The sequence below is a fragment of the Pseudophryne corroboree genome, chromosome 2 (assembly GCF_028390025.1).
Source record: "Pseudophryne corroboree isolate aPseCor3 chromosome 2, aPseCor3.hap2, whole genome shotgun sequence".
Lineage (NCBI taxonomy): Eukaryota > Metazoa > Chordata > Amphibia > Anura > Myobatrachidae > Pseudophryne > Pseudophryne corroboree.
In genome coordinates this window covers 230,950,667-230,974,144 of record NC_086445.1, presented here as the reverse complement: position 1 = coordinate 230,974,144, position 23,478 = coordinate 230,950,667, and the positions used below count along the sequence as shown (strand labels likewise).

The window sequence follows — 23,478 nt, the reverse complement described above, 5'->3', positions numbered from 1 at the left end:
AGTCATTGGAACCAACTGTGACTTTGGTAGATTTAGAATCCAGCCATGTTGCTGCAGCACTCTCAGGGAGAGCGACGCTTTTCAGCAACTGATCTCTCGATCTCGCTTTTATCAAGAGATCGTCCAAGTACGGGATAATTGTGACTCCCTGCTTGCGCAGGAGCACCATAATTTCCGCTAATACCTTGGTGAAAATCCTCGGGCCGTGGAAAGCCCAAACGGCAACTTCTGAAACTGGTAATGACAGTCATGTACAGCGAATCTCAGGTAAGCCTGATGAGGGGGATATATGGGGACATGAAGGTAGGCATCCTTTGGGTGAGATTCAAATGATATATCACGCCCAATTTCCTTTCTAAAATGATCTCCGTTATCGCACATATTGCACCCATAGTAATCAGGTTTAGCTTTGTAAAGGGTTGGGTGCCTCGCTACTCCGAGGGTAGCGAGCTGAAATGATACAATGTCCCAGAGGGCAGAAACAGAATGGGTGTGGAAAGAGGTGAAAAGAATTGAATCCCGCCCTTTATGTCTAGTGACACCATAAAATCCCCCCCTTCCAGGCTGGAGATAACCACCCGGAGTGATTCCATCTTGAATTTGAACTTTTTCAAGTACAGGTTTAGGGATTTTAGATTTAGAATGGGCCTGACTGAGCCATCCGGTTTCGGAACCACAAACAGGGTTGAATAATACCCCTTCCCCTGTTGAACTAGGGGAACCTTGACAATCACTTGCTGTTGATACAGCTTTTGAATTGCAGCTAAAACTATCTCCCTCTCTGGGGGAAAAGCTGGCAAAGCCGATTTGAAAAATCGGCGCGGAGGCACCTCTTCGAATTACAGCTTGTATCCTTGGGATACAATTTCCATCGCCCAAGGATCCACGTCTGATTGAACCCAGACGTGGCTGAAGAGTCGAAGACGTGCCCCCACCGGCGCGGACTTCCTCAGTGGAGCCCCAGCGTCATGCGGTGGATTTAGTAGAAGCCGGGGAGGACTTCTGCTCCTGGGAACTAGCCATAGCAGGCGAGGAAGGAAGAGCCCAGACCTCTTCTGGACTTATGCAGCCGAAAGAACTGAATCTGATACTGTGGTGTTCTCTTCTGCTGTGGGGGAACATAAAAGTAAAAAAGTAGATTTACCTGCAGTAGCTGTGAAAACCAGGTCCGCGAGACCTTCCCCAAATAAAACCTCACCCTTGTAAGGCAAAACTTCCATATGCCTCTTTGAGTCGGCATCACCCGTCCATTGGCGGGTCCACAGGGCTCGCCTAGCAGAAATCGCCATGGCGTTGGATCTCGAACCTAGCAGCCCAACGTCTCTCAGGAGCGTCTCTCATATATAAGACTGCGTCTTTAATGTGACCTAAGGTCAATAAAATGGTATCCCTATCTAGGGTATCAATGTCAGCTGACAAGGTATCTGTCCAAGCTGCTACAGCGCTACAAACCCAAGCTGACGCTATTGCCGGTCTGAGCAAAGCACCCGTATGTGTATAAATTGATTTTAAGGTAGTTTCCTGTCTGCGATCAGCAGGATCCTTGAGGGCTGCCGTGTCTGGAGACGGTAGCGCCACCTTATTGGACAAGCGCGTTAAAGCCTTGTCCACCCTGGGCGAGGATTCCCACCGTACCCTGTCCTGTGCAGGGAAAGGATACGCCATAAGAATCCTCTTGGCAATCTGCAGTTTTTTGTCTGGAGTTTCCCAAGCTTTTTCAAATAACGCGTTCAGCTCATGAGATGGGGGAAAGGTTACCTCAGGTTTCTTTTCCTTAAACATGCATACCCTCGTGTCAGGGACAGAGGGGTCATCTGTGATATGCAAAACATCTTTTATTGCAATAATCATATAATGAATACTTTTGGCCACCCTTGGGTGTAACCTCGCATCATCGTAGTCGACACTGGAGTCAGAATCCGTGTTGGTATCAGTGTCTGCTACTTGGGACAGGGGACGTTTCTGAGACCCTGAAGGGCCCTGTGACACAGTCAAAGCCATAGATTGAGTCCCTGTTTTATCCCTGGACTCTGCTTTGTCCAATCTCTTATGTAATAAAGACACATTTGCATTTAAAACATTCCACATATCCAACCAATCAGGTGTCGGCGTTGCAGACGGAGGCACCACAATCATCTGCTCCACCTCTTCCTTAGATGAGCCTTCCGCTTCAGACATGCCGACACACATACCGACTCCCCCACACACTCAGGGATATATCTATATGGAGACAGTCCCCCAATAAGGCCCTTTGGAGAGACAGAGAGAGAGTATGCCAGCACACACCCAGCGCCACTGGACACTGGAATAAAATCCCAGTTAGTACAGCGCTTTTTTATATAAATAATAAGAATTTACTTACCGATAATTCTATTTCTCGGAGTCCGTAGTGGATGCTGGGGTTCCTGAAAGGACCATGGGGAATAGCGGCTCCGCAGGAGACAGGGCACAAAAAGTAAAGCTTTAGGATCAGGTGGTGTGCACTGGCTCCTCCCCCTATGACCCTCCTCCAAGCCTCAGTTAGGATACTGTGCCCGGACGAGCGTACACAATAAGGAAGGATTTTGAATCCCGGGTAAGACTCATACCAGCCACACCAATCACACTGTACAACCTGTGATCTGAACCCAGTTAACAGTATGATAACAGCGGAGCCTCTGAAAAGATGGCTCACAAAATAATAACCCGATTTTTGTAACTATGTACAAGTATTGCAGATAATCCGCACTTGGGATGGGCGCCCAGCATCCACTACGGACTCCGAGAAATAGAATTATCGGTAAGTAAATTCTTATTTTCTCTATCGTCCTAGTGGATGCTGGGGTTCCTGAAAGGACCATGGGGATAATACCAAAGCTCCCAAACGGGCGGGAGAGTGCGGATGACTCTGCAGCACCGAATGAGAGAACTCCAGGTCCTCCTTAGCCAGGGTATCAAATTTGTAGGATTTTACCAACGTGTTTGCCCCTGACTAAATAGCCGCTCGGCAAAGTTGTAAAGCCGAGACCCCTCGGGCAGCCGCCCAAGATAAGCCCACCTTCCTTGTGGAATGGGCATTTACATATTTTGGCTGTGGCAGGCCTGCCACAGAATGTGCAAGCTGAATTGTATTACACATCCAACTAGCAATAGTCTGCTTAGAAGCAAGAGCACCCAGTTTGTTGGGTGCATAAAGGATAACAGCAAGTCAGTTTTCCTGACTCCAGCCGTCCTGGAACCTATATTTACAGGGCCCTGACAACATCTAGCAACCTGGAGTCCTCCAAGTCCCTAGTAGGCGCAAGGCACCAAAATAAGCTGGTTCAGGTGAAACACTGACACCACCTTAGGGAGAGAACTGGGGACGAGTCCGCAGCTCTGCCCTGTCCAAATGGACAACCAGATATGGGCTTTTTTTGAGAAAAAAAAAAACCACCAATTTGACACTCGCCTGGTCCAGGCCAGGGCCAAGAGCATGGTCACTTTTCATGTGAGATGCTTCAAATCCACAGATTTGACTGGTTTTAAACCAATGTGATTTGAGGAATCCCAGAACTACGTTGAGATCCCACAGTGCCACTGGAGGCACAAAAGGGGGTTGTATATGCAATACTCCCTTGACAAACTTCTGGACTTCAGGAACTGAAGCCACTTCTTTCTGGAAGAAAATCGACAGGGCCGAAATTTGAACCTTAATGGACCCCAATTTGAGGCCCATAGACACTCCTGTTTGCAGGAAATGCAGGAATCGACCGAGTTGAAATTTCTTCGTGGGGCCTTTCTGGCCTCACACCACGCAACATATTTTTGCCACATGTGGTGATAATGTTGTGCGGTCACCTCCTTTCTGGCTTTGACCAGGGTAGGAATGACCTCTTCCGGAATGCCTTTTTCCCTTAGGATCCGGCGTTCCACCGCCATGCCGTCAAACGCAGCTGCGGTAAGTCTTGGTACAGACATGGTACTTGCTGAAACAAGTCCCTTCTTAGCGGCAGAGGCCATAAGTCCTCTGTGAGCATCTCTTGAAGTTCCGGGTACCAAGTCCTTCTTGGCCAATCCGGAGCCATGAGTATAGTTCTTACTCCTCTACGTCTTATAAGTCTCAGTACCTTAGGTATGAGAAGTAGAGGATGGAACACATACACCGACTGGTACATCCATTGTGTTACCAGAACGTCCACAGCTATTGCCTGAGGGTCTCTTAACCTGGCGCAATACCTGTCCCGTTTTTTGTTCAGACGGGACGCCATCATGTCCACCTTTGGTATTTCCCAACGGTTTACAATCATGTGGAAAACTTCCCGATGAAGTTTCCCCTCTGCCGGGTGGAGGTCGTGCCTGCTGAGGAAGTCTGCTTCCCAGTTTCCATTCCCGGAATGAAACACTGCTGACAGTGCTATCACATGATTTTCCGCCCAGCGAAAAGTCCTTGCAGTTTTTGCCATTGCCCTCCTGCTTCTTGTGCCGCCCTGTCTATTTACGTGGGCGACTGCCGTGATGTTTTTCCCACTGGATCAATACCGGCTGACCTTGAAGCAGAGGTCTTGTTAAGCTTAGAGTATTATAAATTTACCCTTAGCTCCAGTATATTTATGTGGAGAAAAGTCTCCAGACTTGATCACACTCCCTGGAAATTTTTTCCTTGTGTGACTGCTCCCCAGCCTCTCGGGCTGGCCTCCGTGGTCACCAGCATCCAATCCTGAATGCCGAATCTGCGGCCCTCTAGAAGATGAGCACTCTGTAACCACCACAGGAGAGACACCCTTGTCCTTGGATATAGGGTTATCCGCTGATGCATCTGAAGATGCGATCCGGACCATTTGTCCAGCAGATCCCACTGAAAAATTCTTGCGTGAAATCTGCCGAATGGAATTGCTTCGTAGGAAGTCACCATCTTTACCAGGACCCTTGTGCAATGATGCACTGATTTTAGGAGGTTCCTGACTAGCTCGGATAACTCCCTGGCTTTCTCTTCCGGGAGAAACACCTTTTTCTGGACTGTGTCCAGAATCATCCCTAGGCACAGCAGACTTGTCGTCGGGATCAGCTGCGATTTTGGAATATTTAGAATCCACCCGTGCTGTTGTAGCAGTATCCGAGATAGTGCTACTCCGACCTCCAACTGTTCCCTGGACTTTGCCCTTATCAGGAGATCGTCCAAGTAAGGGATAATTAAGACGCCTTTTCTTCGAAGAAGAATCATCATTTCGGCCATTACCTTGGTAAAGACCCGGGGTGCCGTGGACAATCCAAACGGCAGCGTCTGAAACTGATAGTGACATTTCTGTACCACGAACCTGAGGTACCCTTAGTGAGAAGGGCAAATTTTGGACATGGAGGTAAGCATCCCTGATGTCTCGGGACACTATATAGTCCCCTTCTTCCTGGTTCGTTATCACTGCTCTGAGTGACTCCATCTTGATTTGAACCTTTGTAAGTGTTCAAATTTTTTTAGATTTAGAATAGGTCTCACCTAGCCTTCTGGCTTCAGTACCACAATATAATGTGGAATAATACCCCTTTTCTTGTTGTAGGAGGGGTAATTTGATTATCACCTGCTGGGAATACAGCTTGTGAATTGTTTCCCATACTGCCTCCTTGTCGGAGGGAGACCTTGGTAAACCAGACTTCAGGAGCCTGCGAAGGGGAAACGTCTCGACATTCCAATCTGTACCCCTGGGATACAACATGTAGGATCCAGGGGTCCTGTACGGTCCCAGCGTCATGCTGAGAGCTTGGCAGAAGCGGTGGAACGCTTCTGTTCCTGGGAATGGGCTGCCTGCTGCAGTCTTCTTCCCTTTCCTCTATCCCTGGGCAGATATGACTCTTATAGGGACGAAAGGACTGAGGCTGAAAAGACGGTGTCTTTTTCTGCAGAGATGTGACTTAGGGTAAAAACGGTGGATTTTCCAGCAGTTGCCGTGGCCACCAGGTCCGATGGACCGACCCCAAATAACTCCTCTTCCTTTATACGGCAATACACCTTTGTGCCGTTTGGAATCTGCATCACCTGACCACTGTCGTGTCCATAAACATCTTCTGGCAGATATGGACATCGCACTTACTCTTGATGCCAGAGTGCAAATATCCCTCTGTGCATCTCGCATATATAGAAAATGCATCCTTTAAATGCTCTATAGTCAATAAAATACTGTCCCTGTCAAGGGTATCAATATTTTTAGTCAGGGAATCCGACCAAGCCACCCCAGCTCTGCACATCCAGGCTGAGGCGATCGTTGGTCGCAGTATAACACCAGTATGTGTGTATATACTTTTTATGATATTTTCCAGCCTCCTGTCAGCTGGCTCCTTGAGGACGGCCCTATCTATAGACGGTACCGCCACTTGTTTTGATAAGCGTGTGAGCGCCTTATCCACCCTAAGGGGTGTTTCCCAACGCGCCCTAACTTCTGGCGGGAAAGGGTATACCGCCCATAATTTTCTATCGGGGGGAACCCACGCATCATCACACACTTCATTTAATTTATCTGATTCAGGAAAAACTACGGTAGTTTTTTCACATCCCACATAATACCCTCTTTTGTGGTACTTGTAGTATCAGAAATATGTAACACCTCCTTCATTGCCCTTAACGTGTTGCCCTAATAAGGAATACGTTTGTTTATTCACCGTCGACACTGGATTCAGTGTCCGTGTCTGTGTCTGTGTCGACCGACTAAAGTAAACGGGCGTTTTAAAAACCCCTGACGGTGTTTCTGAGACGTCTGGACCGGTACTAATTGTTTGTCGGCCGTCTCATGTCGTCAACCGACCTTGCAGCGTGTTGACATTATCACGTAATTCCCTAAATAAGCCACCCATTCCGGTGTCGACTCCCTAGAGAGTGACATCACCTTTACAGGCAATTGCTCCGCCTCCTCACCAACATCGTCCTCATACATGTCGACACACACGTACCGACACACAGCACACACACAGGGAATGCTCTGATAGAGGACAGGACCCACTAGCCCTTTGGAGAGACAGAGGGAGAGTTTGCCAGCACACACCAAAAACGCTATAATTATATAGGGACAACCTTATATAAGTGTTTTCCCTTATAGCATCTTTTATATATTTCTAACGCCAAATTAGTGCCCCCCCTCTCTGTTTTAACCCTGTTTCTGTAGTGCAGTGGAGAGCCTGGGAGCCTTCCCTCCAGCCTTTCTGTGAGGGAAAATGGCGCTGTGTGCTGAGGAGATAGGCCCCGCCCCTTTTTCGGCGGGCTCGTCTCCCGCTCTTTAATGGATTCTGGCAGGGGTTAAATATCTCCATATAGCCCCCGGAGGCTATATGTGAGGTATTTTTAGCCAAAAAAGGTTTTCATTTGCCTCCCAGGGCGCCCCCCTCCCAGCGCCCTGCACCCTCAGTGACTGCCGTGTGAAGTGTGCTGAGAGGAAATGGCGCACAGCTGCAGTGCTGTGCGCTACCTTAAGAAGACTGAGGAGTCTTCTGCCGCCGATTCTGGACCTCTTCTCGTTTCAGCATCTGCAAGGGGGCCGGCGGCGAGGCTCCGGTGACCATCCAGGCTGTACCTGTGATCGTCCCTCTGGAGCTAATGTCCAGTAGCCAAAGAAGCCAATCCATCCTGCACGCAGGTGAGTTCACTTCTTCTCCCCTAAGTCCCTCGTTGCAGTGATCCTGTTGCCAGCAGGACTCACTGTAAAATAAAAAACCTAAGCTAAACTTTTCTAAGCAGCTCTTTAGGAGAGCCACCTAGATTGCACCCTTCTCGGCCGGGCACAAAAATCTAACTGAGGCTTGGAGGAGGGTCATAGGGGGAGGAGCCAGTGCACACCACCTGATCCTAAAGCTTTACTTTTTGTGCCCTGTCTCCTGCGGAGCCGCTATTCCCCATGGTCCTTTCAGGAACCCCAGCATCCACTAGGACGATAGAGAAATATAAATACACTCACTGCGCAATTAAATGTGCCCCCCCCCCTCTTTTTTGCCCTCTGTAACCGTGTTAAGCAGGGAGAGTCCGGGGAGCCAGCTTCTCTGCAGTTTGCTGTGGAGAAAATGGCGCTGGTTAGTGCTGGAGGATCAAGCTCCGCCCCCCTCACCGGCGGGCTTCGATCCCGCTCAAATTATTTATACTGGCGGGGGGGTTCAATATACTGCATCCGCAGTATGTAATCTATATGCCAGTGTCCCTTGAGGTTAAAATTGCTGCCCAGGGCGCCCCCTCTGCTCTCTGCACCCTTACAGTGCCCGCTGTGTGTGTATGTGTGGGAGCAATGGCGCGCAGCGTTACCGCTGCGCGTTACCTCAGTGAAGATCTGAAATCTTCTTCCGCCTTTGAAGTCTTCTGTCTTCTTAATACTCACCCGGCTTCTATCTTCCGGCTCTGTGAAGAGGACGGTGGCGCGGCTCCGGGACGAACGGCGAGGGTGAGACCTGCGTTCCGACCCTCTGGAGCTAAAGGTGTCCAGTAGCCTTAGAAGCAGAGCCTATCATTTAAGTAGGTCTGCTTCTCTGCCCTCAGTCCCACGATGCAGGGAGCCTGTTGCCAGCAGTGCTCCCTGAAAATAAAAACCCTAACAAAAAGTCTTTTTCAGAGAAACTCAGTAGAGCTCCCCTGCAGTGCACCCAGTCTCCTCTGGGCACAGGATCCAGTGCACACCCATTCTAAAGTCTTTAGAGTGCCCATGTCTCCTGCGGAGCCCGTCTATACCCCATGGTCCTTACAGAGTCCCCAGCATCCTCTAGGACGTAAGAGAAAGTCAGATTGGCATTGTTGGGAACGGCCAAATCATGTCGGATTTGGCTGCTAATTGAATACTGAGATGTCGCATCCTTTCCGCCGGAAAGGATCCGTTATCAGTTGAATACACCCCTATGTCTGCTCTGCTGCTGAGCAGTGGTTTAATTTTTCTCAAGTATCAAAAGCAAATTCTATATATTTGGTTTCCTTTGGTAACATGTTTTAAAAATGTATCATTTTATTAGTTAGGCTATGAAACGTGGGGAGTACAAATCAATAAATTACACTTTCTAGAGAAAGGGGCTAGGAGATCCTGAAAAGTATCACTGAGTACTATGTTCAAGTGTTCAGAAACTAAATCGGTCAATTCCTGTCTTTCTCACTGTGTTCCCATCTCATTAAGAGAAAACACCCAAAAAACAAACAAAAAAACAGCAGGTCAAAGTTATTAAAGCGCAAAAATTTCAAAGAATTCTAAAAAACAATGTAAAAACAACTCCATGAAATAAGCATTTATTTATAAACATGAAACTGATAAATATATTACATACAAAAAATTCAATACAAAATCTTCAATAATACGCAGAACTTCACTGTTGCTGATGGGACTGCCATAGTAATTTTTCATTGAGAAGAAAATGCAATGTGAGCGCTGAAAAGTCAGTTAAACTTTTTTTCCTTTTTTTTTTTTTTTATACATGTATAAAAGAAAGGAGATAGAACTGATGCAGATTACAAATTGCCACTAGGATATAAAACTTAATAACAAGGCTTCAATGAGAAACTTAACAAAAAAAAAAAAAAACTGTAATTCACCATCCTATATAAATCAAGAGACATTTATGGAACCATTGCAAAAATAAGATGTGCAGATCAAGTAGTGCATTCATACTATTTTTTTATTTTTTTTATAAATGGTGGAATATATGTATCCATTACTAAGACTTGGATGGATAAAGTGGATGGAGTTAAAGTACCAGCTAATCAGCTCCTAACTGCCATTTTTTTTTAACACAGCCTGTAACATGGCAGTTAGTAGCAGATTGGCTGGTATTTTAACTCCATCCACTTTATCTCCACCCAAGGCTTAGTAACTAGACCCCCCTAAGTCTGCATTTTTATTTTTTGTGCACTGTAGTGCTGCTAGTTGTGCAAAGTAATGTATAGATTGACTACACTGTCCACACGCCTGAATTGTTTGCCTCATAAAAATATCGCCCGGCCAAGGGGCAGATGTATAAGGCGCATCGTTACTGGGGTGTTTTTAAAGGATTTCTAAAGAGACTAGTGAAAAAAGTTTAAGGGATATTTTGTGGTTTTGCTTTGCCGCTACTTACACTGTATGTTTAAATTTAAAAATTGTACTCTCCACATAGATTAACTATTAACTAGAGTTAGGCACTTTAATTTGGGTACACACTCAGCGATATGTCGTCTGATCCAGTGGATCGGACTGACAAATTGCTCAGAACAGCACATATGGGCCAGTGTGTATGCTCGATATGTGGGTGCCCACGGTCACTAGAGAAGTCGTCAGCTGGCACCCTGTAGTATACTAATGAAGGACAGAACATGAGTGTTCTGTCCTTCATTAACATCGATCAATGTGTACCCAGGTTCGGCTGGTACACATTGTCAGCATGTCTATACACAGTTTTAGAGAGAAGGCAAGCGAAGCTTGTTTTTTCTTATACTCAAATGTTTATTTTTGGGGGAAAATACTACAAAATAAAAAAAAAAGCGATAATCAGCCAAGTAATGTTTAGGCCTATTATATTATACTTAAAGTTTTAATAAAAAAATAATAATAAAAAACAACAAATAAAAAAAAACACATTACCCGAAAACATGAAATTATCAGCATCATGTAAATGGATACTTTTATAGGTTAATTATCGCGTCTACCCCATATCAGTAATGAATTTTGGATTGATTAAATATACAAGTTATTATTATACGATATTAGTTATCAGAGCACATGCTAGGATAGCATCAATTCATGTCAGACATGGGGTGTACAAGCAGACTACAGGATATATTCTGGTCTGAGGTTTTTCATTTGGGAAATGCATTAGAAACATTGCAAAAAGCTAATTAGAACATTTTTTTTCTGTGAAAAAAATAATTCCACAATTTCAAGAGCTGCAATGGTTTCACAAATGTCACTCATCATACTATATAAAAGGGATACATTAAAAAAAAAAAAGTATTAGAACAGGTAAAACTACAAATAGATCACTCTTCTCTGACAAAATACACTTCCAACTTCAATCATTTCAGAGGATTTACTATACATATTTATCCAAAAGATATTCATTCACCTGTACAGGCGGTGGATCCACTGCACCGGATATTCAATTTGTTTTGTACTAAAGGCAAGCACAATTACAGTCAGGCCTATGTAACGCACTTGGATGCCAATATACATCAGCAGCAGGCCACTCAGTTGTAGAGCCCAGTTCAACAGATTGATACTCCGCTCATTTTCCAGAGGGCCATATTTATAGCATACAGCGAAGCTGAGAAACCCCACAATGGCCAGGTAACCTAGGACATAAAGCAGAAGAGGTGTGTAACATTCACCAAAAGCAATACAGAAATGACATGAAGAAATAGTGATATGGCTTTCAACTATGGAGAGTCCGTACAGTACACACAGCACCAGATCAAAGCATATTTGTTTTAGGCCAGTTCGGTTCTCCATTAAGCCCCAATTTTTCAGCAATATAAAAGTAACTACTATGGAAACTGAAATGGATTGTGCAGAACAGCCAGATTGAGAAGTAATGAGGACACTTTCTGCTTCTGTCATCTGGGCACATGTTCAGTTCAGATTGATTAAATGTGAAATGTGAAATTTCAACAATATGATTAACAAATTAGATTTCCATAAAACAAATACAAATAAAATGTACAGCTTAGTAAATACTTTGTACAGAGCCAAAAAAAACATGCTTTAACTTTGTCCTCGTGGAAATCATGTTGGCACAAATGAAAAAAAGAAAAAAAGAATAGCAGAATAAATCACAATTGAAAAGTAACATTATGTACACTGTAAACACCGTCAGAAAAGGTGCCACTCACATACCTAATAGGTACTGCCAATATTCAGTGCAGATCCCCTGGAAATTTTTAACTACAAGCTGGATAAGGTAGAGTGAGAATGACCAACCTCCAACCATTAACACATAGATGGGACTCTTCTGTAACAGAAAAGAAAAATACCTGAGGATATGCACACACAGATTTAATAGTATAAATATGGAGGCTTTTCATACTACAGGTTGAGTCTCCCTTATCCAAAATGCTTGGGACCAGAGGTATTTTGGATATGGGATTTTTCCGTATTTTGGAATAATTGCATACCATAATGAGATATCATGGTGATGGGACCTAAATCTAAGCACAGAATGCATTTATGTTACATATACACCTTATACACACAGCCTGAAGGTAATTTTAGCCAATATTTTTTATAACTTTGTGCATTAAACAAAGTGTGTGTACATTCACACAATTCATTTATGTTTCATATACACCTTATACGCACAGCCTGAAGGTCATTTAATACAATATTTTTAATAACTTTGTGTATTAAACAAAAGTTTGTGTACATTGAGCCATCAAAAAACAAAGGTTTCACAATCTCACTCTCGCTCAAAAAAGTCTGTATTTTGGAATATTCCGTATTTCGGAATATTTGGATATGGGATACTCAACCTGTATGGGGTATATGCAATTGCGGTCGAATTCCGGCTGGAATTCAACCGTTTTTTTAATTCAACACAATTCGACAGTCAGACACCCTCCCGCGGGGGACCCGAATTCGACATATTCAATAAAAAACGGATTCGACAGTCCCGCTGTCGAAAAACGGACCAATTGACGATAGTGTGCGTCCTGGATACGACTTCATGGACGGCACAAAAGTGTTTAAAAAACCCTGAAAACAAATGCGTGGGGTCCCCCCTCCTAAACATAACCAACCTCGGGCTCTTTGAGCCGGTCCTGGTTGTAAAAATACGGGGGGGAAATTACAGGGGATCCCCCGTATTTTAACAACCAGCACCTGGCTCTGCATCTGGTCCTGGTGCAAAAAATACGGAAGACAAAAGACGTAGGGGGCCCCCGTATTTTTCAAACCAGCATCGGGCTCCACTAGCTAGAGAGATAATGCCACAGCCGGGGGACACTTTTATACCGGCCCCTGCGGCATTAAATCCCCAACTAGTCACCCCTGGCTGGGGTACCCTGGGGGAGTGGGGTCCCCTTAAATCAAGGGGTCCCCCCTCCAGCCACCCAAGGGCCAGGGGTGAAGCCCGAGGCTGCCCCCCCCATCCAAGGGTGGCGGATGGGAGGCTGATAGCCAAGTGTCAAAAAATAGAATATTGTTTTTTGTAGCAGAACTACAAGTCCCAGCAAGCCTCCCCCGCAAGCTGGTACTTGGAGAACCACAAGTACCAGCATGCGGGGGGGAAACGGGCCCGCTGGTACCTGTAGTTTTACTGCAAAAAAAAAAAAAAATACCCAAATAAAAACAGTACACACACACACCGTGATAGTATAACTTTATTACATACATGCACACCAACATGCATACATACTTACCTATGTTGACACAAGGCTCGGTCCTCTTCACCAGTAGAATCCACGGGTTACCTGTAAATAAAATTATACTCCCAACAATCCGGGGTAGATCTGTCCTCTTCTTGTTTGTAATCCACGTACTTGGCAAAATAATAAAACGCAAAACCCGATCCACGCACTGAAAGGGGTCCCATGTTTACACATGGGACCCCTTTCCCCGACTGGCGGGACTCCTGTCAAAGAGGCGGGACTGCTGTCAAAGAGGGTCCCTTCAGCCAATCAAAGAGGGTCCTGCTGTCAAAGAGGGTCCCTTCAGCCAATCAGGGAGCGCCACGTCGTGGCACTCTCCTGATTGGCTGTGCGCGTCTGAGCCGTCAGGCGGCGCACTCGAGATACAATGTAGCACATAGGCGCTCCATTGTATCCAATGGTGGGAACTTTGCGTCAGCGGTTGAGGTTACTCGCGGTCAAGCGCCTGACAGCTCATACGCGCACAGCCAATCAGGAGAGTGCCACGACGTGGCGCTCCCTGATTGGCTGAAGGGACCCTCTTTGACAACAGTCACTGGGTGTCCCGCGGGACCCCTTTCAGTGCGTGGATCGGGTTTTGCGTTTTATTATTTTGCCAAGTACGTGGATTACAAACAAGAAGAGGACAGATCTACCACGGATTGTTGCGAGTATAATTTTATCTACAGGTAACCCGTGGATTCTACTGGTTAAGAGGACCGACTCTTCGTGTCAACATAGTTAAGTATGTGTGTGTCGGTGTGCATTTATGTAATAAAGTTATACTGTCACAGTGTGTGTACTGTTTTTATTTGGGTCTTTTTTTTGTAGTAGAACTACAGGTACCAGCGGGCCCGTTCCCCCCCCCCCCCCCCCCCCCCCGCATGCTGGTACTTGTGGTTCTCCAAGTACCAGCTTGCGGGGGAGGCTTGCTGGGACTTGTAGTTCTGCTACAAAAAAACAATATTTTTTTTGACACTTGGCTATCAGCCTCCCATCCGCCACCCTTGATTGGGGGGGGGGGGAACAGCCTCGGGCTTCACCCCTGGCCCTTGGGTGGCTGGAGGGGGGGGGACCCCTTGATTTAAGGGGTCCCCACTCCTCCAGTGTACCCCGGCCAGTGGTGACTAGTTGGGGATTTAATGCCACGGCCGCAGGGACCGGTATAAAAGTGTCCCCCCGGCTGTGGCATCTCTCTAGCTAGTGGAGGAGTCCGGTGCTGGTGTGAAAAATACGGGGGCCCCCTACGTCTTTTGTCCCCCGTATTTTTTGCACCAGGACCGGATGCAGAGCCCGGTGCTGGTTGTTAAAATACGGCGGATCCCCTGCCATTTTCCCCCCCGTATTTTAACAACCAGGACCGGCTCAAAGAGCCAGAGGCTGGTTATGCTTAGGAGAGGGGACCCCACGCATTTTTTTTCAGGATTTTTAACCCATTCCCACTGAAAAACATGCTCTGATCTCTCCATATTACTTTAGTCAGTAAAAAAAAAATAAAAAAAAAATAATTATATATATATATATATATATATATATATAGTCTTTTAAAATAATACTTGTGGCTCCTAAATAGACAAACCAAGTAGATAATCCCTTCTAATATAAATAGATATGCTGTTCGCAATAAAAAAACAAAGAAAAAAAAAAAACATGTTCTTAAAATTTTTTATTAGATCACGCCAGCAAAATGAGGCAGACTGAAATTGACGAAATGACTGTCGAAAAGCACTGTTGTCGAATCGACATTCTTCAATTGAATATACTTTTGTCGAAAAGCCGCATTTTTACCACTGCAGACATGTCGAATTTGACAAATGTCGAATTGCAAAAAGTCGAATCTGAAACGGACTTTTTTTGTCGAAAGTACTGTATTGCATTGTCGAATCAGTTTTTTTTTGTCGAAAATGCCCCGTTTTTTCGACATTTGCGGCAATCTGACCGCAATTGCATATGGCCCTATCAGTCTCTTTCACACAAACTGAAATTACCGGGTGAAGCAGTTCTACCCGGTAATTTCATGATAAACACAGGTCCTTTTTCTGTGTGAAAGGGTCAACCCGGGTTGAAATTCCCGAGACTTCAACTCTGGAATTTACCAGGGCTGGAGACCCGGGTTGACCCTTTCACACAGACAAAATACCCATGCTGATCTGCAAGTTACTGTGTCGAAACTGTCGACCCGGTAATGTGCTTGATTGTGTGAAAGGGAGATGGGGGGGAGGGGGGGAAGGGGAGTAAGACAGAGCCCAGCAACACGACCCGGCACTGAAATGCCAGGTAATTGTCGGGATTTCTGTCTGAAAGTGGTATTAGTTGATCTCAAAAGAAGTTGTTGTATTACACAATTCATCTACTATACAGCTCAAAATTTGGATTGAAAAAACAAAATCAAAACATTGTGGTTCCATCCCCTTGCTATGCAGCTATGGTTGTTTAAATTGGATAAATCACTGCTGTATAAATGTATCAAAATGAAAGCTAATCTGTGAGTGAATTATACCCCTTTTACACTCGCAGAAAAATCCTGGGATATTGCACGTGAACGTGCATCATCCCGGGAATTTTGTGAGTGTGAATGGGTACAGGGACAATTTCCCGGGACGAGCATCCCTGGATTTCAACCCAGGTCTCGACCTGGGTTGAATCCGGGACCATCCCGGGAAGCTGTGCAGTGTGAACGGGTATACCGGGTCAAGGCGACCCGGCACCCATTCTCTGCATAGGAGGAGGCGGTGCTTGGAAAAGATTATCTCCAAGCACCGCCTCCGCTAGAGTCAGCGGTGACGTCACCGACTCGGCAATATGCCGAGTCGGCCTGCTAATGTGAAAGGGTCATTCCCGGGAATGTGTCCCGGCAAATATACCGGGACACATTCCCGGGAATGACCTTTCACTGAGAGTGTAAAAGGGGTATTACAGTCCTGCATTACTGGTCACAGATTAAACTAATTTAACGATTCAACTACTTTTCTTGGTTTAATGAAAGGTACCTTGGGCAGCAGCTTGGAGACCATGAACACCAGTATCAGCATTGAGGCAAACATTCCCACACTCATACCAGTGCAGTAGTAGAAGACCTGACTTCTGTAGGACACAAAAACAAAAATTCTAAGACTCAAGATACAGTAGTGAAAGTCATCTACTATCATGTATTCACTTACTAGGCAATTAAATTTTGCATTAATTATTCACAGTAGATACTGGAATGTGTGTAAAAAAATAAATAAAAAAAAAATAGGATTTTAATTACTTACCGGTAAATCCTTTTCTCGTAGTCCATAGAGGATATTGGGGTCCATTTAGTACCATGGGGTATAGACGGGTCCACTAGGAGCCATGGGAACTTAAAGAATTTGATAGTGTGGGCTGGTTCCTCCCTCTATGCCCCTCCTACCAGACTCAGTCTAGGAAACTGTGCCTGAGGAGACAGACATACTTTGAGAGAAGGATAGATAAAGATAGTGGTGAGATTCCGAACCAGCACACACAACAAGATGAAAGCCAAGCTAACCAAACTTGAAACAGCAACAGCTGAACCAACATTACTTAATCAAGTAACAGTGCAGGAAGAACGAAGCACGGGGCGGGACGCCCAGTATCCTCTACGGACTACGAGAAAAGGATTTACCGGTAGGTAATTAAAATCCTATTTTCTCTTACGTCCTAGAGGATACTGGGGTCCATTTAGTACCATGGGGATGTACCAAAGCTCCCAAACCGGGTGGGAGAGTGCTGAGGTTCCTGTACAACTGATTGACCTCAGAGGCCAAAGTATCGAACTTGTAGAACTTTGCAAACGTGTTCGAACCTGACCAAGTAGTTGCTCGGCAGAGCTGTAAAGCCGAGACACTACGGGCAGCCCCCCAGGAAGAACCCACCGACCTAGTAGAGTGGGCCTGTACAGATTTTGGACACGGCAAACTTGCCGTGGAATAAGCATGCTGGATAGTAAGTCTGATCCAGCGTGCAATTGTCTGCTTTGAAGCAGGACACCCAATCTTATTGGGATCATAAAGAACAAACAGCGAGTCCATCTTTCTGCGACAAGCTGTTCTTTTCACATACACCTTCAAAGCCCTCACATCATCCAAAGACTTTGAAGTAGCAGAGGTGTCAGTGACAACCGGAACCACAATAGGTTGGTTGATGTGAAATGCGGACACCACTTTAGGAAGAAATTGCTAACGAGTTGAGTTCAGCTCTGTCCTCATGGGAAATTAAATAGGGACTTTTGTGAGACCAATCCCCCAGCTCCGACACACGTCTTGCTGAAGCCAAGGCTAACAGTGTGACGGACTTCCACGTAAGATATTTTACATCCACCTCCTGTAACAATTCAAACCAGACTGATTGGAGGAACTGCAGCACCACATTGAGATCCCAAGGTGCCGTGGGAGGCACAAATGGAGGTTGGATGTGCAGAACACCTTTCGAGAACGTCTGAACCTCGGGGAGAAAAGCCAATCGTTTCTGAAAAAAAATGGACAAAGGCCGAAATCTGGACTTTTATAGAGCCCAGACGCAGGCCCACATCCACGCCTGCCTGCAGAAAAAGCAGGAAACTTCACAGATGAAATTCCACCGCAATATTTCTGCTCTCACACCATAAGACGTATTTCTTCCAAATAAGATGGCAATGCTTAGATGTTACCCCCTTCCTGGCTTGCATCATAGTCGGGATAACCTTGTTAGGGATCCCTCTCCTGGCTAGAATCAGCCATTCAACTTCCATGCCGTCAAACGTAGCCAAAGTAAGTCTTGATAGACGAACGGGCCCTGTTGCAGAAGATCCTCGCAATGAGGTAGAGGCCACAGATCTTTCAGGAGCATCTCCAGAAGGTCCGCGTACCAGGCCCCTCTTGGCCAGTCTGGTGCAACAAGTATTGCTTGAACCTTTTCCCTTTTTATTCATTTTAGAATTCTTGGGATCAGAGGAAGTGGAGGAAAGACGTACACCGTCTGATAGACCCATGGAGTTGTCAGGGTGTCTATCGCCACCGCCTGTGGGTCTCTCGACCTGGAACAATACCGCCTGAGCTTCTTGTGGAGACAAGAGGCCATCACGTGGATATCTCTATCGACTTGTCAAGCACCTGAATACTTCCGGGTGAAGGCCCCACTCCACCGGGTGCTGGACATGTCTGCTGAGGAAGTCTGCTTCCCAATTGTCTACTCCCGGAATGAAGACCACTGACATCGCCACAGAGTTTCTTTCTGCCCAGAGGAGAATTCTTGACACCTCTGACTTTGCTGCTCTGCTTTTCGTTCCGCCCCGTCGGTCTATGTACGTTATTGCCGTCACATTGTCCGATGGGACCTGAATTGCCCGATCTTGAAGAAGATGTGAGGCCTGCAGAAGGGCATTGTATATGGCCCTGAGTTCCAGAATGTTGATTGGAAGGATGACTTTCTGACTTGACCATCTTCCCTGAAACTGCACCCCCTGAGTGACTGCTCCCCAGCCTCAGAGGCTTGCGCCTATGGTTAACAGAAACTACTTCTGAATTCCGAACCTCCGTCCTGCAACGAGGTGAGAAGACTGTAGCCACCACAGAAGGGAGATCATAGCCTTTGGCGACAGACGGATCTTCTGGTGCATGTGAAGATGCGATCCGGACCATTTGTCCAACAGATCCGAGCTGGAAGGGTCTTGCGTGAAACCTTCCGTATTTAAGTGCCTCGTACGAAGCCACCATTTTCCCCAAAAGGCGAATACACAGATGCACCGACACCCGGGTTGGCTTCAGGACATCCCGAACCATTTACTGGATTACCAATGCCTTTTCCAAAGGAAGGAACACCTTTTGTGACTCTGTGTCCAGTATCATTCCCAGGAATAGGAGCCTCCATGTTGGATCTAGGTGATATTTCGGAAGGTTCAGAATCAACCCGTTATCCTGGAGGAGTTTGGTTGAGAGAGCAATGCTGTCCAGCGACCTTTCCCTGGACGGTGGCGCTTTTATCAGGAGATCGTCCAGGTACGGAATTATGTTCACTCCCTGTTTGCGGAGTAGAAACATCTTCTCTGCCATCACCCTGGTGAACACCCTCGGTGCTTTGGAAAGACCAAATGGCAGGGCCTGGAACTGGTAGTGACAGTCCTGCAGTGCAAACCGGAGATAAGCCTGACGAGGCGGCCAAATTGGAATATGAAGATATGGATGTACGCATCCTTGATATCCAGAGACACTAGGAATTCCCCCTCCTCCAGACCCGAGATCACCTCTCTCAGAAACTCCTTCTTGAATTTGAACACTCGTAAGTACGGGTTCAAAGACTTGAGGATCAGAATTGGTTTTACCGAACCATCCAGCTTCGGTACTACGAACAAGTTGGAATAGTACCCCTTGTTTAGTAGATGAGGTGGAACTGGAACAATGACCCGAGTTTGTACCAGTTTTTGGATGGCATGCTGTAAAGTTATACTTGCGTCTTATGAAACTGGCAAGCCTGATTTGAAGAATCTGTGAGGTGGGAGCTTTTGGAACTCCAGTCTGTAGCACTGGGAAATAAGATCTATGACCCAGGGATCCTGGCATGAATTTGACCAGAGCTGACTGAAGAATTGTAGTCGGGCTCCCACCTGACAACTTTCCAGGAATTGCGGCCCACCGTCATGCTGAAGTGTTTGAGGAAGCAAAGCCTGAGCTCTGTTCCTAAGCACCTGCTGTTGCTGGTTTGCGTGGTTTACCTCTTGCACCGTTTGAGGATGTAGAAGCACCTCTGGATTTGCCCTTGAACTTGGCCGTCCGAAAGAACTGCAACTTAGAAGCTGAATAAGTCTTCTTGGTTGGAGGGGCTGCGGAAGGAAGATACGTAGACTTACCTGCAGTAGCTGCGGAGATCCATTTGACTAATTCATCTCAAAACAAGGCTTCTACTGTGAATGGTAGGCCTTTCACGCCTTTCCTGGAGTCTGCGTCAGCAGCCCACTGGTGTAGCCACATGTCTCTGCGTGCCGACACTGCCATAGCAGTGGTGCGTGCGTTAAGCACGCCTATTTCCTTTATGGCTTCCACCATAAAGTTTGCAGAGTCCTGTATGTGCTGCAGGAGTAAGGCAACATCCCCCCCTACATAAGGAATCTGACCCCTCAATTAGGTTACCTGACCATTTGGCTTTAGTGATCCACACACATGCAACAGTGGGTCTTTGGGCCACCCCAGCAGCTGTGTACAATGATTTCAGTGTAGTCTCAATTTTACTATCAGCCATGTCTTTGAGGAGGCTGCACCAGGGACAGGCAATACAATTTTACGTGACAGCCTAAAGACTGATGCGTCCACTATCGCTGGATTTTCCCATTTTTTCCTATCCTCCAGAGGAAAAGAAAAAGATGAGAGCAACCTTTTAGGGATCTGCAACTTATTATCAGGATTAACCCATGGTTCTTCGAAACAGGGTATTCAATTCCTTTGACAGAGCAAAAGTAACTGAGGAATTCTTTTTTACATTAAAATAAGATTCCTCACACTCCTGACACCTTATCAGGAATATGCAGAACATCTCTGATAGCCTCTATAAGAGCCTCTATTCACTGTGAGAGAGCTGCATCCCTCCCCTCTGAGTCCACCTCCCGCTCCTCCACGTCTGACCTGTCAGAGTCAGACTGCAGGATATGGGCCGTAGATCACTTTTGTGGACAAATGGGAGGGGAACGAGACGCTGTTTTGGGGACTGAGTCCCTGTTCATAAAATCATCCAGTCTGTTTTAAGTATTGCGTCTCTTTATCATTGCGGGACAATTTTGTAGAAAGAGTGGAGATTATTCCTTTAAGAGAATTAACCCACTCCGGTTCAGCCCCGCTATTCTGTGAACCCAGAGTACCCAGTAGTGAGCCCCCTGGGGAAGAGGAACACTCCACTGTACAAGAAACTCACTCTTTGCCTGACATAATGTAAGTGGGACAGCGCGCACACACACACACACACACACACACACACAGTAAAAGGTTATAGCACAAGTAAACCACAAAGATCCCTTCAGGGAGAGACAGAGTTTACAAACAAATATCCAGCGCTGCTGTGCCAAGGCAAGTGACAGAGTACCACCACATTTAAAAAATAAGATTTTAAACCTACCGGTAAATCTTTTTCTCCTAGTCCGTAGAGGATGCTGGGGACTCCGTCAGGACCATGGGGTATAGACGGGCTCCGCAGGAGACATGGGCACTCCAAAGACTTTAGAATGGGTGTGCACTGGCTCCTCCCTCTATGCCCCTCCTCCAGACCTCAGTTAGAGAAACTGTGCCCAGAGGAGACGGACAGTACGAGGAAAGGATTTTTGTTAATCTAAGGGCAAGATTCATACCAGCCCACACCATCCACACCGTATAACCTGGAATATAAGCAACCAGTTAACAGTATGAACAAAACAGCATCAGCCAAAGACTGATCTTAAATGTAACATAACCCTTATGTAAGCAACAACTATATACAAGCCTTGCAGAAATATGTCCGCACTGGAACGGGCACCCAGGATCCTCTACTGACTTGGAGAAAAAGATTTACCGGTAGGTTTAAAATCTTATTTTCTCTTACGTCCTAGAGGATGCTGGTAACTCCGTAAGGACCATGGGGATTATACCAAAGCTCCAAACCGGGCGGGAGAGTGCGCATGACTCTGCAGCACCGATTGAGCAAACATGAGGTCCTCATCAGCCAGGGTATCAAACTTGTAGAATTTTGCAAAGGTGTTTGCACCCAACCAAGTAGCCGCTCGGCAAAGCTGTAACGCCGAGACGCCTCGGGCAGCCCCAAAGAAGAGCCCACCTTCCTAGTGGAATGGGCTTTTACCGAATTTGGTAACGGCAATCCAGCCGTAGAATGAGTCTGCTGAATCGTGTTACAGATCCAGCGAGCAATAGTCTGCTTAGAAGCAGGAGCGCCAACCTTGTTGGCCGCATACAGGACAAACAGTGCCTCTGTTTTCCTAATCCGAGCCGTCCTGGCTACGTAAATTTTTAAGGCCCTGACTACATCCAGGGACTTGGAATCCTCCAAGTCTCCCGTAGCCCTCGGCACCACAATAGGTTGGTTCATATGAAACGATGAAATCACCATAGGCAAAAATTGAGGACGCGTCCTCAACTGTGCTCTATCCACATGGAAATCAGATAGGGGCTTTTGTGAGACAAAGCCGCCAATTCGGACACCCGCTTTGCAGATGCCAAGGCCAACCACATGACCACCTTCCAAGTGAGACATTTTAATTCAACTGTTTGAAGAGGCTCAAACCAGTGAGATCTTAGGAACTGTAACACCACGTTAAGGTCCCAAGGTGCCACAAAAGAAGGATGGATGTGCAGCACTCCCTTTACAAAAGTCTGGACTTCTGGGAGAGAAGCCAGTTCCTTCTGAAAGAATATAGATAGGCTCCATTAAGGTACAGATTTCGGCCCTAACTTCAGGCCCATATCCACTCCTGTCTGTAGAAAGTGGAGAAAACAGCCCAAGTGGAAATCTTCCAGAGGAGCATTCTTGGCTTCACACCAAGATACATACTTCCTCCAGATACGGTGATAATGTTTCGCCGTCACCTCCTTCCTAGCCTTTATCAGAGTAGGGATGACCTCCTCCGGAATACCTTTCCCAGCTAGGATTCGGTGTTCAACCGTCATGCCGTCAAACGTAACCGCGGTAAGTCATGGAATACGCAGGGCCCCTGCTGCAACAGGTCCTCCATGAGAGGAAGAGGCCATGGATCTTCTGTGAGCATCTCCTGAAGATCTGAATACCATGCCCTTCGAGGCCAATCTTGAACAATGAGTATTGTCCGAACTCTTTGTCGTCTTATGATTCTCAATATTTTTGAGATGAGAGGAAGAGGAGGGAACGCATAGACCGACTGAAACACCCACGGTGTCACCAGGGCGTCTACCGCTACTGCCTGATGGTCCCTTGACCTGGCACAATACCTCTGAATCTTCTTGTCGAGGCGTGACGCCATCATGTCTATTTGAGGAAGTCCCCAAAGACTTATTATCACTGCAAAAACTTCTTGATGAAGTCCCCACTCTCCTGGATGGAGATCGTGTCTGCTGAGGAAATCCGTTTCCCAGTTGTCCACTCCCGGAATGAAGACTGCTGACAGAGCGCTTACGTGATTTTCGGCCCAGCGAAGAATCCTTGTGGCTTCCGCCATTGCCACTCTGCTCCTTGTCCCGCCTTGGCGGTTTACATGAGCCACGGCTGTGACG

General features: G+C 46.3%; 1 protein-coding gene across 2 annotated transcripts in view; it reads right to left on the bottom strand.

The window, feature by feature from the left end:
- Positions 1 to 23,478, bottom strand: part of NEMP1 (nuclear envelope integral membrane protein 1) — a 205,973-nt gene that overhangs the window by 67,297 nt on the left and 115,198 nt on the right. For both annotated transcript variants that reach the window (XM_063952439.1, XM_063952440.1), the window contains exons 5-7: positions 16,270 to 16,363; positions 11,772 to 11,886; positions 11,005 to 11,230 (exon numbers count right to left, since the gene is read on the bottom strand). In XM_063952439.1, coding sequence (XP_063808509.1) covers positions 11,005 to 11,230; positions 11,772 to 11,886; positions 16,270 to 16,363 — 435 coding nt within the window. The remainder of the gene's footprint in view (positions 1 to 11,004; positions 11,231 to 11,771; positions 11,887 to 16,269; positions 16,364 to 23,478) is intronic.